Below are 20,225 nucleotides of genomic sequence, written 5' to 3'. Positions count from 1 at the left end.
CCATGGTTCCTTGTGGATGGCTGCTTTGCATAGACTCTGATTCTTTGGGTTTATCTGTCAACAGTGCTCTTAGAACATCTTGAACTGGATAAAGACATGCAGGAGGCCTCAGAATCCAGTTGGAGCCAACATGGGCGTTGTAGATAAACCGACATGGGCTTTGTTTTGCTTTTTAAGTTCTTGTATGTGTGTTTGGTTTGGACTTGTCTTGATTTTTTTAGACTGGGTTTTACTAGGTGGTTCAGGTAAACTTGAACTCTGAATCGGCCTTCCTCACACTCCAGTGAGCTGGGTTATAGGCACTGGCCACCACACCTGGCTACCAACATGGGTTTGAATCCTCATTTGACCCCTTTTAAACATGCCTTAGGTGTTTATTATATTGCTTTTGGAATGTATTTTCTGTCTAAGGCTAATACACACTGTACAGACAAGTGTTGTCAAGATTAAACGAGGTGACTGCTAAAGTATGCCTGTTATCCTAAGAACCGAACCAAGTTTCGTGTCTTGTTCCAGTTCTGCACAGAGATGAAGACTCCCTCCCCGCTTGAATACTATTTTAAGTTTTTGCCTAGATAGCTGTGCTGAAATTAATAAAGTGACTTAGCTGTTAACAGGTGTTTGTCATTGTACTGGCTGGTTTTGTGTGTCAACCTGACACAAGCTAGATTCATCAGAAAGAAAGGAGCCTTCTCGGTTGAGGAAATGCTGCCCATGAGATCCAGCTGTAAGGCATTTTCTCAATTAGTATCAATGGGGGAGAGCTCAGACCATTGTGGGTGGTGCCATCCCTGGGCTGGTGGTCCTGGGTTCTATAAGAAAGCAGGCTGAGCAAGCCATATGAAGCAGGCCAGGAAGCAGCACTCCTTCATGGCCTCTGTATCAGCTCCTTCCTCCAGGTTCCAGCCCTCCTTGAGTTCCTGTCCTGACTTTCTCCAGTGATGGACTTTGATCTGGAAATGTGAGTTTAAGTAAACCCTTTCCTCCCCAGCTTGCATTTTGGTGTTTTTGTTGCACCAATAGAAACCCTAACTAAGAAAATCATCATGTATGAGTAACCAGGTGCATTCTTAAGACATGATCTGAGTGTCTTCACAAGACCCCATGTGCAGATGGAGCAGCCTCGTGGTAATTCTCCTGGACAGTTCTGAGGAGATGTATGGTTGCAGTCTGAGGCTGGGAGATCTGATACTATGGCAGGCAGCAGCTGTTTCCTCCAGAACTGTCAGTTGCTTAGTGGGGACCAGAAAAACAACAATGGTTCAATTATAAACTGTTAGTAATTCAGAATCACTCTTTTAATTTCTACTTTAAAAAAAAAAAAAAAAAAAAAGCTTTTTGTGGCTGGAGAGATGGCTCCGTGGTTAAGAGCATCTGCTGCTGTTGCATACAATCTGAGTTTGGTTCCTAGCACCTGCTGGGTGGCTCACAACCATCTATAACCCTGTTCCAGGGGATCTGATAACCTTAGTCTGGCCTCTATGGGGGAGTGCATACACACACACACACACACACACACACGGTCATTCAAACACACACAAATAAATGTAAAATATATAACTGGACTGTGGTGGTCTATGCCTTTAATTGCAGCACTTGGGAGGCAGAGGCACAAACATCTGTGAGTTTGAGGTCAGCCTGTTTCACAGAATGAGATCCAGGACAGCTAGGGCTACCCAGAGAAATCCTGTCTCGAAAAGCCAAAAAACAAACTAACAAAAAACATATATTAAAAAATAAGATGATCTAGGCCAGAGTTGTTTACTGCCTTTGGTTGATCTGTCACTCTGATCTTTTCAACATCTGCTCTCAGGATAAAAGGCCTACTTTTCCTGTGGCAGAATGTTGGTCTAAACCTTAACACCAAGGTATGCTATCTCCCTAGGAACTGTATCTTGATTATCAAAGAGACACAGTTTGTCCAGGCTTGTGAACATATACGCTCCTTGTATGTTCCCATGGTTACTTAGAACAAGAGATTAAAGTATTTATTTGAAGAACAATACAAATTAATTATTTATCTTAATCTCCCTTGGGAGGCTTCCTGGTTCCAGTTATTGGATTCTCTGAGGTCATTATTTTATTTCTAAGGTTTCTGATCATTTTTAAAGAGAAAATCATTTTGGAAGAGCCAGCACTTACAAGGTTCTTGAGCTCTTTCCTGATCTGTTAGGAATTGCATTGCCCTAGCTGACATTAGGCCTAGCTATAATGGACAGAAAAAAACATATGTTTTAAGTTTTACAGTCTTTTAAAACATGAATTTAGTTTGTTATTGTGACACTGTTTCTTCCTTTCCACCTCCACAGGGGTTTGGGGTTGAACTGAGGTCATTAGGCTTACATCGTCAGGTGGCAAGCACTGTTACCCACTGAGCCATCTTGCAAGCCCAATTTCAAAATATTTTTGTCTGTTCTTAATGCATGTATGAGGCATAAAGGAAAACAAGTGATAGCATTTATGGGAAGCATTCTGAGAAAGAAAGGCAGGATTCTGGAGAATTTTGTTTGCAAAAAACATCAAATGGATTTTGTTTCTGACGGATTTGAAGGTTGTATATGTAAATTTAATATTTATATTAAACCCAGATGTATGGGACCAGGACATAATTTAGTTAGAGTACTTGCTTGGCCATCGCAAAGTCCTGAGTTTGCCCACCACCTCATAAAATTGTTACGGTAACACACGTCTGAAGCTGTTACCTAGAGGAGGACTGAGGCAGGAATGTCACAAGCTTGAGGCAGCAAGACCTTGCTGCAAAAAGCCTTGAACTAGGCTGGTAATTTGGCACAGCAGGTAAAGGTACTTCCTGCCAAGCTTAAAGACCTGGGTTCTGTCCATGCACCTATCTCATACACACAATAAACAATAAGAGAAATATATTTTAAAGCATATAAATAAGTAAACTGGATGAAACCACTTTTCCTTAAAACACGTGATTTTTAGTAAGCTTGGAAAGTTTACTATCACTCACTAAATTTTTCTTTTAAAGTATTTCTATGCCTTAGTAAAGTTCTTAAAATTAAAAAGTCAGTTTGGCCTTTTTGTTTGCCTGGCTTTGAGATAAGATCTTATTGTGTCGATCTGGTTTGCCTGGAACTTTCACTGTAGTCAAAGCTGGACCCAAATTCATAATCCTCCTGCCTCAGTCTTCTGAGAGCTAGGTTGACAGACATTAGACACCACACCCTGCTCGTCATGTGTAGAAAGTTATTTCTTCCCGCTTGAAACAATTATGATAGAGTAAGCTTTCATCTCCATGGACTCAGTGTGGCAGAATAAGGCTAATGCCACTGCTGTGGCAGGGCTGTGTGTCAGGTGTGTTGTGGCGTTTGCTCCTCATGCAGGCTGCGTGTTCAGTGAAAGGGCATGCGTTCCTGACTAAATTTGGCTTCTGTGGGAAGCACAGGCAGTAAGGGTGGACAGCGGGAGGATTAGCTTCATGCTCTCAGCCCTTGCCCTGGAACATATTGTCCTCCTCAGTTGTTCTTAGGAAATGGCTCTGGCTGACACAGCTAGTGACCAACCTCAGTGACTGTCATTTCTGGAGTCGGTGAAACTGGATGGATGTTAATATCTGAAATGTTAGTTTATCTCAATTGGACCGGTTCTGGAGACACAGTTTTGACCCAGGTTACAGCCGAATGTTGGATATGCAGGGAGAGTTGCTTAGACCAGTCACAGCTGACCTGCTGGCAAGCTGACCCCTGGTCAACCTTGGTTTGAGAGGCAGAGTAAGAAAAGTAACCCTTCCATGTTAGGGGGAAAGCAGAAAGTTCTGTGAGGAGGGAACTTTGATCCCCCAACCTGTTTCCAAGCATGCCCCCCCCCCCCACCAGACAGGATCTCCCCCTGGAGCCCTGGCTATCCTGGAATTCAATTTATAGACCAGGTTGGCCTCAAATTCACAGAGATCCATCTGCCTCTGCCTCCAGAGTGCTGGGATTAAAGGCATGTGCCACCACCGGGTTTCCAAGTATTTCAGAGTGTTGAGTTCAACATTCATGTTTTCCCATTTCCAAATGGGAAAGATCCCCTCTCAACAACAGGCCGGCTTTGGCTTGCAGCCCCTTGTCAGAGAATAAACTGAGAAAAGCAGTGGGAGAGTTGCTGATTTGCAGATGCCGTCCACCGGCGTTACCAGGCTGTTCTCAAGGACTCCTTAGCCTTAGCTTCCCATGTAGCTGCAAGGACAGTTGCCACGGTGCCCAGTTGACTTTTTGCCAACAAGTTCCCCATGAGTTACTGGCCCCCAGTTTCTGACCCTGGTTTTCTTGTTCATCATGCCAACCTTCTAACACTGGGTTGTGTCTTACTCACCTGCAATGAGACCTGTCTGTATAGGCAATTATCTGGCATCATGCCCAGCATGGGCTTAGGATGAATGTGCAATAACACAGATCTGATTTCCACAGATTTTGGGCTTAAAAAGTAGTTTTTCTAGATATGTGACCTCAGTTTTGGTATGCATGTATTTTTTTTTTTTAAAGAAAGTGTTTGATCTTGTTACATTACATAATCTCTGAGTTCAAGGCAAGCCCGGTCTAGTAATAGTAAGTGCCAGGACAGCCAGAACTACGAAGTGAGACCTTGTCTCAAAAACAACAACAAAACTAAAAAATAAAACAAAACAATTAAAAAAAAAATATATATATATACATATTCTGGTTATCTATTAAAATTTCATCACAATTTTTAAAATGTTTTATTTTAATCATATATAATGTTATATCTATCTATACATATATATCTCTGGGGACAGGGTATGTGCATGTGACTACAGTTGCTAGCAAGAGAGTATCAGATTCCCTGGAGCTGGAGTTACAGGTGGTTCTGCACTCCCTCACATGGGCGCTGGAAACAACCCTAAAGGGCAGCCAGTGCTCTCAACTGCTAAGCCATCTTTCCAGCATGCCCAGAACTGAAATAAATACATGTGTATGTATATGTGTACACACACACACACACATTTGAGTCAAAATCAATGAATCTATTTTTTTTTAATATACACCATTCAAACAGATTACATTTTATCTTTTTTTTCCTCCCCCAAGACAAGGTATCTCTGTGTAGCCCTGGCTGTCCTGGAACTGTCTCTGTAGACCAGGCTGGCCTCTAACTCAAAATCTGCCTGCCAAAGGCATGCGCCACCACTGCCCGGCTCTTTTATTTTATTTTTATTTATTTTATGTATCTGAGTACACTGTAGCTGTCTTCAGACACACCAGAGGAGGGCATCAGATCCTGTTACAGATGGTTGTGAGCCAACATGTGGTTGCTGGGAATTGAACTTAGGACCTCTGGAAGAACAGCCAGTGCTCTTAACCGCTGAGCCATCTTCTCCAGCACACAATTTATCATCTTTAGACTTTAAAATAAATCTCTTCCAGTTATGAATTTTTGAGATAATCCTTAATAGAAGTTTAGAGATGTGTGAGCTCTTTGTACGCTATAGTTAACACAGTTAGCTTTTAAAGTAGGCGTCATGTATCTGAAAGGTCACTTAAGGTTAATGGTAGTAAACTGCCAGTAGTACTATCTAGTTTACACCGGTCAGGTGAGGCCTTGATGCATTCATCTTTTGGCTTCAAAAGGCCCAACGTTTCTGGGTGGCATGATCTTCTCCCCTTGGGCCATAGATAGTTCAGTGTAATTACAACATGCTCTTGTATACGAAACCCTGCCAACTTTAATGTGTAGTTTTGATTCTATGTATGAGAACTCCAGGCTCCCATAAGGTTGATTTTGTTTTTCACGCCTCAGCCAGCCAAGGCCTCAAGCACATGGGAACCATCCTTTGCATACGTTTAAATGTTTCTGGAAATGTCAAAAGCTGTGTGCCCGTTTGCATTCTGAGTACTTGGGTTGGGTTGAAAAAGTTTAATCTAGAAGCTAGATCACTTGTTTTTGTCAGCTTCTGTCAGCTTCTTCCTGTCAGTGTCTTTCATGTGTCCTTGACGGCTTGCCCAGAAGGGATTTACAACTGCTTAAGAGACATCTTTAAAATGGTAGATGATTAACTCTAAAGTTATTTGGCATAAGGATATAATACTTGGTAATTTTATTTCAAGTTATTTTAGGTTACCCTTTTAAATAATAGGACAAAAACGGGGGAAAGATGTTATAAAACTATTAAATTACTAAGAATATTAAATCTTTAGCATAACTGTTTTTTTTTTTCTTTTCATTTTTTTTCCGAGACAGGGTTTCTCTGTGTAGCCCTGGTTGTCCTGGAACTCACCCTGTAGATGAGGCTGGCCTCAAACTTGGAAGTCCACCTGCCTCTGCCTCCCAAGTGCTGGGATTAAAGGTGTGCACCACCACTGCCCAGCTGACTCCAAGCTTTAAAGGTTTTATTTAAATCATGTGCATATGTCTGTGTCTCTCTATACTTGAGTGCATACATGAATGCCATGCTCTTAGAGGCCAGAAGTTAGTGCTAGATTGTTGGAGCTGGAGTCACAGGCTATGGCTGTCTGATGTGGGTTCTGGGAACTGAACTCTGGTCCATAGCAGAACACTCAAAATACTATTTTAAGTCTCTCTCTCTTTTTTTTGCCTTTTTTAGTGTAAATATTTAAGACATTTTGATTATCACAGAGAGACAGCCTCAATAAGGCCCTTAATATTTTTATTTCTATCCTTATATTACCTTATCTTTATTCTGTGTGTATCTCTCTCTCTCTTTCTCTCTTGATGTTTGAGACAGGATCTTGCTCATTTGCTCACTCAGGCTGGCCTCAGGTTCCCTAGTGCAAGGCCTAAAAGCAAGCACCACAAGGTATCTTTCCTTCCTAAAAAGTAAAAATAAAGAGGCCTGTGTGTTATCTCACCACCTAGAATTGGACACAGAAACTATTTTTAAAGTACTTTGGGTTTAAGCGCATCACACACACACACACACACACAAACACACACCACCTCCATTTTATTTTGTTGCTAAGGATTCTACTCTACACTTCATCCTCTTTAGAGTCTAATAATTTATATATGTACAGCTCTGGCAAGGTGGCTCAGATTTTAAAAGTGCCTGCTATCAAGCCTGACAACCTGAATCTGATCCCTAGGACTTAACTGGTGGAAGGAAGGAACCCATTGCCAAAAGCTGTTCTCTGGCTTTCACATGTGTGCCATGCCCATGTGCATTCTTTCACATGTGAAGACATGAATGTAAAAAATGTGTGCACATGTGTGTGTGAATGTGAGTGCATGTATGAGTGTGAGCTTATATGAGTGTATGTGTGCCTGTATGAGTATGTACACGTGTGTGTGCATGAGTGTGTGGATGTATGTGTATGAGTGTGTGCATGCATTGTGGGTATGAATGTGTGTGCATGTGAGAGTGTGCGTGCATGCAGGGGGTGGAACTGGGTGTGATCAGTCTAGGTGTGTGTTCTCCCACAGCAGACCTGCCTCTACAGCCTCCATGTCACCTATGTTTGTAGTGCCAGTTCCTCTCTATTAGTATAACAGATAATTCGTTTTAGCATTTTAACCAACTCTGGGTAGCTTCTAGTTTCCATTCAGTACTCTCTTTGGCTCTGTCTATTCAGGCAACAGGCTTCCTGACATTGCCAAGTAATTGTCTCTAATGTAATGGGTTAATTAGTTCACTGCTTTCTGTAGAAGTACTGACTCCTGCAGATGACTTAGAGTCGTCCCCCCCCCCCCGCCTCCCCCCCCCCTCCAGCTCCACACTTTATCTTTCAGTTAAAATCAAGTTAAAGCAGACAGAGAGAGTTGAAGAAAACACTGGCGGAGTACCTGAGGGGGAGTTGTTCTCTGGCATCATTTATAACTGTAGGTACCGGCAAGGCCTGAGCCAGAGCATGTCAACAAAACCATTTGTTTTCCTTGTTGGCTTCTGTGTCCTTGGTAGCTTGTGCTAATGCTGCTGTTTCCTGGGTTTTAAAAGTCACAGGGGATCCTGGAGACTTTCTGGGTGCCATCTACTTTGTGTGTTCTGGGCAGGCTTGTCCCGTTGGCCAGGCTCAAACACTGGAGAACACACGCCTCTTGGTCAGAAAGAATGGGCAGGTAATTTGTTACCAAGAACCTGATGTGTTCTGTCTTTCTGCTCTTCTTGAGAAAGTGGTATAGGTTGAACGTAGCTATTCCCAAACGCTGAGGTCGGAAATGCTTCAGAATGCAGGTTTTTGAGCACCGATTTGATAACAAGAGGTAGCAAGTAAGGTAAATCTCAACCCGACCTAATATAACAGGTTGAGATCAAGAAACAAAACACACTGAAAAAATGTATTAAAGTCACCTTCAGGCTGCGCACAGAAAGGCGTGTGGATTACTTTTCAGTTGTGGGGATAAAACACCATGACTATGGCAACTTCTAGGAGACGCTTATTTGGGCTGACAATTCCAGAGGGATGAGTCTGTCATGGCAGCAAGCAGCAGACGTGGCTACAAGAGCAGGAAGCGGAGAGCTCACGTCTTCAAACACAAGCAGGGAGCACAGAGAGGGAAACCGGAGGTGATGGGAAGCTTTTAATTTCTAAGTTGGCCTCCAGTGACAAACTTCCCCCAGCAAGGCTCTACTACCTAAACCTCCCCAGACAGCTACCAGCTAGAGACCAAGTCTCCAAATGCCCCAGGCTATGGGGAACATTTCTCAGTTGAACCTTCAGAGTATGTATGAAACACTGGAACTTTGTGTTTGGATATGGCTTTAAGGAGCAGGTGTGGCGGTGCCTATAATCCTAGCACTTGGGGGAGGCAAGAAGACCAGCTTCTACTGAAGAGGTCAGCTCAAGAACTTTGGAAAGGTCATGGGTCACTTGCTGGATGGGAGAGGCTAATTAACATTCCTTGGACAGAGGACTCTAGTCCCCCCCCCCCCCAGAGGGTGATTAACATTCCTCAGAGCACGTGGAAGAGAACCAACCTGCGGGTAGGGAAGGCCCAGAGCATGTAGACACATTATGCAGGAGGACCAACCCTTGTTACTAACAGACAAGGGAGGTCCTTGCCACCTGATTCCCTAAAGACCAATCAGTTTAAAAGTCACACTGTTCTGCCAATCACATTGTACCTAGTCACCATTTCTCTAGTCTACCCCTTAAACTGTATAAAAACTGATCAAATGGGCTGCCCGGAGTCGCCACCTCTCCTTCAGGTGCAGGAAGAACGCAGTGCATTGGGTCACTAAAATTCCTCTTGCTTATTTGCATCAATTCATGTCTCTGTGTGGTTCATTCAGGGGGTCTCCGGTAAGCTAAGGTTCCCCAAGAGTCTTTACACTACTACATAGTTTGAGAGCAGCTTAGATTACCTAAGACCCTGCCTAAAAAAAAAAAAAAAAAAAAACAACAAAAATAACAACAGTAAAAAGATTTCCCATTAGTATAGGCGAATAATCTGAAATTAAAAATACTTTTCTGTAGCGTGTAGTAAATAAAAAACAACACACGCTATCACTGGCTAGGCACCGCCTGTGGTCTCAGTCTGTTCCCAGCCTGAGTCGGCATGCTTTCCCTTGTCAAGGCCTCTCCAGAACTCCAAGATAGTTCTCTCCTCCCCACGACTGGCTGCTACCAAATCTGCTCAGCACTCCCAAATTTTTGTACCTGGGGGAGGGGGGGGGTGCTCACTCAACCCACGCCCTGCCGTGGTTACCTTTCCCTGGAGCACAGTTGAACTGCCACGAGATGGAAAACACCAGAAAGTCTTAGTTTAGAATCAACAGAGCACAATCACTGGGTGCAGAATCTAGCATCCTAAATTCACCAAGTATTCTATGTTAGAAATCTTACAGTGGCGGATCCTGGTGGATTCAGCCACCTGACTTAAGAGACCCCAGCCTACATGTTGGTTGCTTCTGCCGTCCAAAAGGAAGTCCCTTCCTCCTGTTTTCTCTCTTCCGCTCTCGGATCCGGAAGGCCCGCCTCCTTCTTGCCCAGTGATTGGATTCTTATCTTTATTATTTAACCAATTGGGGAAATTCCGCATCACTTCTCCTCCTAAGCATTTTGGGATACTCAGTCCGCATCCATTCATTCATCCTTTCATTTTTTTCTATGTTTTTGCGTGTGGCATATGGTCGTCATTGGAATAGGGATGGGGTGTGTGCAAGACACAATGTGCACCTTCTCTTACTGAGCCTGCAGGAAGAACTCTTACTAAACTCGACAGTCAACAAGTCCCAGCAATCCTCCTGTCTCCACCTGCCAAGTGCTACAGAAACTTGCATGATCACCCTTGTCTTTTTAGTGCTGGGAATTTGAACTCAGGTCATGCTTGCGTAGCAAGCTTTCTTACACCCTGAGCCACCTCCTGAACAATATCCACTCAGTCCACCCTCTCATTCTCTTGTTTTTCCCTTTTGTCTTTCATAAATAGGAAAAGAGAATACACAGTTACATGCTTAAGAAAGGACAGTATTGTCCATCCCGTGCCCTGTGTTGTCCTTCCCTCACCCCCACCCCTGCCGCCCTTCTTGGTGGTGTTAGGTATCAAACCCAGGGCCTCCTTCATGTTGTACAAATGCTGTACCTGTGAACCATATCCTCCCCCAGGTCCACACTCTCTTTATTTTTATTTCTTTCTCCAATTAACCCCCCTCCCAGATAGAACAAAGATTTTTCTCATTTCTGCAGCCATCCGCCGAGGTTGAAATCATATGCTGTCTCCCTCCGCCCTACCCCAGCCACTGCCCCCAGAACGTTCCTTTGGCTTCCATGGCGCTTGTCCTACATCCTGGCTGAGTTTGGGGCAGTTATGTTCCAGTGGTGGTTGGCTTGTGAGCTTCCTTCAGTTCTGCTGTCGGTTTTTCTTTGTATTGATCTCCTTTGCCACTCGCAGTATCCCCATGACTACTGTGGCGCTCTCTCAGTCTCCACTCTGGCCTGTCTTAGTTCTGCTGGTTTCATGCTCTTCTTCAAACCTGTCCAGGGACTGAGGATTTAGCTCAGTTGGTAGAGTGCTTTGGTTTGATCTCTGGCACTGGATAGGAGCTCACTTATGCAATCCCAGAACCGGGGATGGGTCGGAATGGTTGGGGGATGGAGGTAGGAGGATGAGAAGTTCAAGGTCATAGTGAGTTTCAGGCCAGCCCAGGATATAGGAACCTTGTTTCAAAAAACAAAACAACAAAATATCTATATGTGTCCTATTATGCAAAAAATGCTGAAGAACAAGGAAAGACATGTGTAACAAGAACTGCTAGAATATACTTATTGTTATTAGCATCTAGGATTTAAGTACCAATAGTGCTAAATATCTCAGACAGTTTATTCTTTTGAAGGTTGATTTTTATTATTATTTTTAACTGTGTATATTCTTGAGCTGGGGCGTGTGCAAGTAAATGTGAGTGTCTGAGGAGGCAAGAAGCCTCGAAGCCCTCTGGAGCTAGAGTTACAGACATTTGTGAGTCACTGGATTCTTCTGCTGCAAGAGCAGTGGTATGCTTTTATGGTGCGTCATTTCTCTAGCCTCCGTTTGCTTTTTTGCGTTTGTTCCTTTGCTTACAGACCTGCTCTTTTGATAAATCAAAGACTCTCTTTATCTTTATCAAACAGGAGCATGCATGATCTAGAGTCCCAGGAAAAGAATGAGCTGTCTAAGGACTCAGATGAGCTGGTTTGTAGTAGAGCCAGGATTAAAACACAAGACTACTTCAGACATGGCTTTTGAAGTCATGTGGCCAGGGCGAGCTGCCTTTGGATGGAGGTGCCTCTCAAGTGCTTGTGATAGCGGCAGCTAGTAAAGAAGTCCTCCTTAGGCCCCCTCTTCTGCAACTTGACACAGCACTTTGCTGCAACCTCTGGTGGTGTTTTTTTAGAACAAGACAAAGGAAACATTTCTGGTTTAAATCTCCTACTGGTTGGAAGAACGTGTGTCTTGGTTTACACTGTTCACAGGTATTTGAACCAGTTAACCGAAGAGCAAATCAACAGCCCTTTGCCCTGTTCCCTCTCCCCATCTCACTCCCCAGAGGTGACCCGGAGACCCTCCTTTAGCTGTTTACTTTGGTTTTTCCTTTTATATCTTTATGCTGATGTCTGCAAGCTTTCCTCTTTCCTGTGGTCCTGGGGATCTGGGGATTGAGCCCAGGGCTTTGTGGGCCAGCTGGCCAAGCAGCTTTATGATACTCTCAGGTTTTTTCCCCTGTTCTTCTCAATACAGTTATACTGTTTCATTATTATTCAGTAGCAACATTATTCTGAGTGCAAATATTGTTTATTTTGAGCCAAATTGTGTCTTTTTGGTTGGTTGGTTGTTTGAGACAGGATCTTGTTATATAGACCAGGCTAGCCTTGAACTAGGGATGATCCTCCCGATTCTGCCTTGCTTTCTCAGTGCTGGGCTTTCAGGACTATCTATCTATCTATCTATCTATCTCCATTCATTTATTTATGTTTGTTTATGTTTTGGAGTCAGGGTTTCTCTAAGTAGCCCTGGCTGTCCTAAAAGGACACTCTGTAGACCAGGCTGGCCTCCAACTCACAAAGATCCACCTGCCTCTGCCTCCCAAGTGTTGGGATTAAAGACGTGCCACCACTGCCTAGCTTTTTTTAAAAAATACATTTTATTTAGGGTGTGTGTGTGTGTGTTTATGCATGCACATGGCGTGCATGCAGTGTACTTGAGGTCTGAAGACAATGTAGAGGCCTCTGTTTTCACACTTAAAGATTATCACATTTTTATTTGCTTGTCTGTATACTTACTAATTGACTAATGGATTTTTTTTTGAGTGCCTACTATGTGGCAGGCACAGTTTTTGCTACTTGGGAGGGCATATTAGGGAACAAACTAGACAAAGATTCTCCCCTGATATTTTAGGTGAGAAACAGTGAAATTCAGGTGGAAGGGGATATGTGTGAAAGGGAAAAACAGTTGAGTCAGGGTTGGGCATTGAGGATACAGGCACAGGGCCAAGTTGGAATGTTAACTAGGAGACAAAAGTGGGTCTTTGAGAAGGCAGCATTTTCACAGACCAGCATCTCTTTCCTCTGCACTCTGTGTCCAGAGGTGACTTTGCTTCCTCCACCTCTCCATCTGCTCGAGTCAGGAGTAGGTCACAGTGCTCGAGGGCTGCAGCACTGTGGTTCTAGGGGTTCCCTTGCCCAATTCCTCAGTGGATCGCCTGCCCCTGCATCCTATATCTCTCTTTGATTTAGTTCACTCTCTCTTTAAAAACCAAAATTCTACTGGGGCCATTGAGAGACAGAGCTGATAAAAGACAAGATAAAGCTTGTCAAGCTCCGTAACTTTGAGTTTGATGTTTGGGATCCTCATGGAGGAAGGAGAGAGCTGCCTTTCAGAAGTTGCTCTCTGAGCTCCACACTCATGCTCTGGCACACGTGCCCACCCCAGATAAATAAATGTAATAAAAAATTCTATAGTTTCCGAAGAACTGGAACACGAAGGCAGAAGTAATGCTGAGAATATGGATATCTCACAATAGTGTAGTTAGCTACATCTGATGGGGAGTTGGCTTAATTTAGAATTCTCAGTTGGAAATTTCTCTTGGGTTTCAACCCACTGTTTTCAAGTGTCGTCCTGATACTTTATCCTGACCTGGTGTTTCTCTCTGAAAACTTTTAGGATTATTCTTTTTTTTCCCCTACCCCCTGCTGTCCTGCAGTTTTATGAGGGAGAATTGAGGCCTTAGTGAAATTTTTATGTTCATATTCATTCATTCATATTCTCTCTCTCTCTCTCTCTCTCTCTCTCTCTCTCTCTCTCTCTCTCTCTCTCTATCTCTCTCTTTCTCTCCAGACACTTAATGAGCCCCTCTAGTCCTCAGTTTGGGAAATTCTCTGTTCTTACTTATTTGTGGGTAATGATGCTTGGTCATACTGCTGTGCTTGAAATGATAAGGGCTTTTTGGATAAGCATACTTCAAAAAAAAATTGACATGAGAGGTAGAAGAATTTTTCTTTCTTTTCTAGCGACTAGGAATAATGGAAGATCTCTTTAGAATACAGTAATTTCATGTTTAGTGGCAGTTGTCTGTCACCCACAGCCCCTGTCCCCTGACTCTGACTCTTAGAAAAAGGCTGCACCTGGGAAGTGCAAGCTCACCTGCAGGCCTTGACCTCACTTCCACTTTCCTCAGTCTTTCTGGTACCTTTTATCTTACTAGCATCTTTATTTTATTTTTGTAGTGCTACAGATTAAACTCAGATGAGAAAGCTATATTCCCCAGTCTATGTAGTTTTACACTTTGTGTGTTTGTGTGCATGTATGTGTACTATGACATGTGTGAAAGTCAGCAGACAGCTATTGGGAATTGGTTCTCTCCGATTGTGTGATCCCCAAGAATTGAAGTTATATTATTAGTCTTCTTAGCAAGTGCCTTTACCTACGGAGTCATCTTGACAGCTCCTGTGTGTTTTATTTTGTTACTTATTTTTTTAAACATTTATTTATTACCAGGTGTGGTGACATACACCCTTAATCTCAGAGCTTGGGAGGCAGAGGTAGGCAGATCTCTGAGAGTTCAAGTCCATCCTGGTCTACAGAGAGAGTTCCAGGACAGCCTAATACTGTTACACAGAGAAACCCTGTCTTGAAAAACCAAACCAAAACAAAAACTTCATTTATTTTTATTTTATGTGTGTGGGTATTTTGCTTGCATTTGTGTTTATGTACCATGTGGTTGCAGTGCATTAGAAAACCAGAAGAGGGCGGTAGATCCTCTGTAGCTGGAGTTACAGACTGCTGTCAGCTGTCATGTGGGTGCTGGGAACTGAATCCAGGTCTTCTGGAAAAGTGACCAGTGCTTTTAACTCCAGAACCATTCTAGCCCCAATTCATGTATTTTTACCTGAGATAAAATACTCACATAATATAAAATTTCTTGTAATCATTTTAAAGTCTACTACTCAGTGGATTTATTTTAAACATGTATAAAGTAAGCCCATCACTATTACGTAATTCCAGAACAAAATCATCATTCTTAGAGAGGAAACCCCATACCCATCGAGTGGTTAGCTCCTGTCTCCCTCCCCAGGTCCTGGCTGTCATAATTCTGTGTTTTCATCCATGGATTTGCCTTTGTGGGCATTTTATGTAAATGGGATTCTACACTGTGGGCCTTTTGTATCTGGTTCATTTCACCCAGCATATTTTCAGGGTTCATCGGTATTGACCATGTATCAGTTCTTTTCTGTGCTTTTCAACTGGTGTCTGGGTGTTTGGTTTTTCAGAATCCAGAAGTAATACCCACATTCATTACCCTTTTTTTTTTTATTTCAAAATTGTCCTCTGGTTTACTTTCCCTCAAACAGCTGTCTGCTAGTAGCCAGTACTGAGTCACGGTGTTTTCAGTGTGCCTTGCTTACTTGTCTTTCAGTATGCCAGCACTGAGGTGGATGGGGAACATTACATGACCCCAGAAGACTTTGTTCAACGCTATCTCGGCTTGTACAATGATCCAAACAGCAACCCAAAGATTGTGCAGCTCTTGGCAGGAGTAGCTGATCAAACCAAGGATGGGTAAGGACTTTTTATAAATGTTCTGAGAACCAATTATGTACTTTATTAAGAATGTAAAACTGTATGTTTCACATCATCTATCTACCTTTTTTTTTTTTTTTAAATACATGGTCTTACTACATAGCCTTGGCTGGTTTTGAACTCAGAGGTTCTCCTGCTTCTGTCTCCTGAGTGTTGAGATGAAAGGGGCGTCAAGATGACCCACCTATATCTGGAAATATTTCAAATTTTATTTATTTTTATGTATGTAAGTGTTTGGTCTGCCCGCATGTATGTGCACTATATGAATGGTGCAGTGTGAGGAGGCCAGTAGAGGGCGCCAGTTCTCTGGATATTGAGTTACAGATAGTTCTGAGCTGCCCTGTGGGTGCTGACAACTGAACGTGTGCCACCAGTGAGAATAAGTGCTCTTAACTACTGAGCCATCTTTCCCGCCCTGTATTCAGTTTTAATAGGAGTCAATATCTCGCCTTTGAAATTTATAAAAGTGGTATTATTTACTGCCTATATCAAGCGTGTTGTCATTTGTTATTTTCTGAAAAAATTTACACAAGAGAAGCCATATTTTATATTGAACCATCTGCTTAGAATGAGGCTTCCCGAAAACTCATTTTATTTTTTTCTATTCATTTATTTGAAAAATACAGAATGCCTGTTACTGTGTTAGGCATTATTCTTCATGATAGGATGTGTCAGTAAGCAAGCCACAAATGGCAATAAAGCAAAAAAAAAAAAGTAAATTATAGCATGTTTAGGAGGATATGGGTACTATGAAGAACTTCGGGACTGGTCTGTATTCATCTCTCTGCCTATTTAGATGGAAAACATTATGTTAAACACCACAATTTCCCAGGTACTGTTGGGCTTTATAAATATATTCATGAATGAAATGAGGTTGCTAACCTTAAGAATAAGCCCATAGCTTCATGGGAAAGAGAGGATCAGACAAAGAAAAAAACAAGTCAGAGTTTGTGGGATAGACAGAGTAATGACACATACATAGAGAGAAGAACCCGGGCAGCTTGGCTGACTCTTGGAGAAGTTAGGACAGTATCACAGAAGACGGGACACTTGAATGAAACCAGGGGGAGGGACTGTTCTGGTAGTTGGACAAAAAGGGAGAAGAATTCCAGGGAGGAAAAAAGAAATGTCATGAAGCATGAAAGAACATTCATGTGTGTGTATGTATGTGTATGTATGAGTGTGTATATGTGTATGCATGTGTGTGCATGCATGCATGTATGTGTGTGTGTGTATTGTGTGTGTATGTGTGTATATGTGTGTGAGTGTGTGTGTATGTATGAGTTTGTATTTGTGTGTTTTGTATGTGTGTGAGTGTGTGTGTATGTGTGAGCGTGTATTTGTGTGTATTGTGTGTGTGTATATGTGTGTGTTATATGTATTGTGTGTGTATTGTGTGTATATTGTGTACGTGTGTGTATTGTCTGTGTATGTGTGTATTGTGTGTGTGTGTGTGTTTATGGAAGCAGCAGGGAATTTAAGTGTATTGGTGTGACAACTGTGGCATTGCTTTGTTGCTGCAGAAGATGTAGTTGGAATAAGACTGGGGACTTTGTGTGCTGTTTTTGCTGTGTCTTGTCCTTAATGACTTCCTGTCTTAGGGTACTTTTAGCCTTGTAGTGGATGAAGATGAAGTCACAAAAGCAACAGGTTTATCTTACTGTGGAGTTAGTCCATTCCTCACAGGGAGTTGTTAACCTTAGTAAAATTGCATGGGGCTGGATTATGGAACATGCAACCCTTACTGAATTAGGTAAAGAAAACTACTGTTCGCCATGGCAGTTTTCAGCTCCATTTCCAGATCCCTGAGGTCCAGGATCTTCCCCCTAGCTGTGCAGGTGCTTGTGTGAAAAGCTGGATAGTGAAGAGGCTTCATTGATCACCATAAGCATCTCAGGCTTGAGAAAAGGCTGGAGAGGGACAAGACTGGCCCCGTGTAGTCCAGCTTAACCGACTACTGTAATGGAGGAAGTAGCAATGTTGCCAGAGTTCCCTCCTGCAAGAGCTGACTGAGTTCTTTTGTACTGTCCTATAGAACTCAGCACAGTGCATGGAATTTGGGACAACCAACAAATTGTTAGCTCAATGAGTCTTTAATGACTTGGAAGATGCATCATTGCAATGACAGGGGTTGGATATAAAAGTTATACATTTTATTTAGTATTAAAAATATCAGATCAGCTCCCAAGGTGCCAATCAGGTCATTTATAGAGAGTCTGGGTAGTGGTTAGACAGATGGTTTATGAGAATGAATGAATTTGTTTAATTAGAATTCTTCATTTTGAATTATTAAAGGTAACATACATTTTGCTATTTTAGAACATACTGGCATGTTTGTTGCTTATTGGATCTGAAACCTGATTTTATATTTATTTATTGAAATAAGAGTCTCTCTATGTAGCTCTGGCTGTCCTGGAACTCAACTATGTAGAGCAAGCTGACCTTGAACCCACAGAGATCTGCCTGCCTCTACCTCCCCAGTGCTGGCATCAAAGGTGTGCACCACCACACTTGGCCCTTTTTCCCCTTTATTTTTATTTCATGTTTTGACTGCATGTACATCTGTGCATGCAGTGCCTGAGGAGGCCAGGAAGTAGCATCAAATCCTCTGGACTGGAGTTGCATGGCAGTGGGCCACTGTGTGGGTGCTGGGAATTGAACCTGGATCCTCTGGATGGGCAGCCAGTGCTGTCAACCTCTGAGCCACCTCTCCAGTTCCAGACCTGGTTTTAGAATAACCATGTTTTCACATAAGTATTTGATGCTTTTTGTAATTATCTTGCTTTTTTCCCCCTTTGAAACTTTATATGATTTTTATAGGCTGTGGTGTATTGTTAAAGTAGGACATTTTTCATACAGTCAGGTAGAATGCTAGTGTTGAGTTGGGAGAGTGTGTCAGTAATAGCTTTTGTGTAGTGAAGAATCTAGTAATACAGAATTGAGTTTACTCTGTTTTTTTTCTTTTAAATGTAGGGTATCACTATATAGTCCTAGCTGGCCTGTTTATCTCACAGATCCATCTGACTCTGCCTCCCAGTGCCGGTTTTTGTTTTTTTTTTTGGTTGTTGTTGTTGTTGTTGTTTTCTGTACAGGGTTTCTCTGTGTAGCCCTGAATGTCCTGAAATTCGCTCTGTAGATCAGGCTGGCCTGGAACATAGAGACCTGCCTGCCTGCCTCCACCTGCCTCTGCCTCCCCAGTGCTGGGATTAAAGGCGTGTGCCACCACCACCAGGTGTGAGTTTACATTTTAAAGATAACTTTTTTACGATTCTTTTTTTTTTTTTTAATGAGTTATAAGATATGGTAATTTCCCAGCTTTTCACCCTCCTAAGTACTGGCCACACCTGGCAGCAGCCCGCCTTCTTTCCTTCTTTCCTTCCTTCCTTCCTTCCTTCCTTCCTTCTTTCCTTCCTTCCTTCTATCCTTTTAATTTTTTCATGTTTTTGAAACAGATTCTCATTTAACCCACAAATTACTACTAGAAGCAGAGGAAAACAGTATTTTTCTAGGAAGCCTGGACTCTTGCCTTTTGTTGATGCAGGGTATAACTCGAAACAGCAGTAGTGATATTGTGCACAATCACCTATGAAACAGCGAACCCGGGGAACGAGTAGGCTCAGTTGAGACAAGTTTAAGTAACTTGGCTAAGTGTGAGGTGAGACCTAGCTTAGGACTGGTCAACAGTCTTTTTTGGTTCCATCTGAGACCTGCTTTTATACTATCCATTTGTGATGGTTTGTGATGGCCCTGGGAGTGGCACTTTTAGGAGGTGTGGCCTTGTTGGAGTAGGTGTGTCACTGTGAGCGTGGGCTTTAAAAACCTTCATCCTAGCTGCCTGGAGGTCAGTATTCTGCTACCAGCCTTCAGATGAAGATGTAGAACTCTCAGCTCCTCCTGCACCATGGCTGCCTGGATGCTGCCATACTCCTGTCTTGATAATAATAGACTGAATCTCTAAACCTGCAAGCCAGCTCCAGTTAAATGTTGTCTTTATAAAAGAGTTGCCTTGGTAATGGTGTCTGTTCACAGCTGTAAAACCCTAACTAAGACACCATTTTTTTTTTCATATAAGTCTTTTGTAACTGCTATTATTTTGCTTTTGGAAATTTATACTCACTTTGTGAGTACAAAAGAAAACAGTACACACACACACACACACACACACACACACACACACACACACGTTTTCTAGCCTGTGAATTACTCTTTCTTGCCATCTCCTGTCTACGGTGAGGTAAGGCGCTTGGTGGAGTCATGCAGAAGCAGTGTCGTGTGGTATAAATAGCCCGATGGGCTGTCTAAAAGTCAGCCGTCAGCCAAGTGTTATTTATGAGATTGTGGCTTAAACTTTGGGGTTCTAGTTTTGTAATGAAAAGCAAAATGATTTTATGCATTAAATGCAGATCACAGAGGCTATTATCATGTGATCTGATCTAAAATATTTAGACAGTTGCTTCTTTGAAACTGTAACTTCCAGGATGGTGGTGTCTATATTTAGTCTAGTCAGAATTTCTCTGGAAGTTCTATCTGCTCTACTTTGAAGACTCAGTCTTTTTTTTTTTTTTTATCTGACTCTTCATGAGTGTTTTCTCTCTCTCTCTCTCTCTCTCTCTCTCTCTCTCTCTCTCTCTCTCTTATTTTATGTACCATGGATGTCAAAGACCCATTTGTTTTGGTAGAAAATTTGACTACTTTACAAAAATTTGTAGAAAATTACAAAAGTAACAAACACTTCAGCATATGTTAGTTCC

The 20,225-nt window shown here is 42.4% G+C and overlaps 1 protein-coding gene across 2 annotated transcripts in view; it reads left to right on the top strand.

Moving 5' to 3' along the window:
* Positions 1–20,225, top strand: part of Slc25a12 (solute carrier family 25 member 12) — a 91,830-nt gene that overhangs the window by 8,040 nt on the left and 63,565 nt on the right. For both annotated transcript variants that reach the window (XM_034495102.1, XM_076928895.1), the window contains exon 3: positions 15,311–15,453. In XM_034495102.1, coding sequence (XP_034350993.1) covers positions 15,311–15,453 — 143 coding nt within the window. The remainder of the gene's footprint in view (positions 1–15,310; positions 15,454–20,225) is intronic.

The sequence above is a fragment of the Arvicanthis niloticus genome, chromosome 2, assembly GCF_011762505.2.
Source record: "Arvicanthis niloticus isolate mArvNil1 chromosome 2, mArvNil1.pat.X, whole genome shotgun sequence".
Classification (NCBI taxonomy): domain Eukaryota; kingdom Metazoa; phylum Chordata; class Mammalia; order Rodentia; family Muridae; genus Arvicanthis; species Arvicanthis niloticus.
This window is presented reverse-complemented; position numbering and strand designations above follow the sequence as displayed.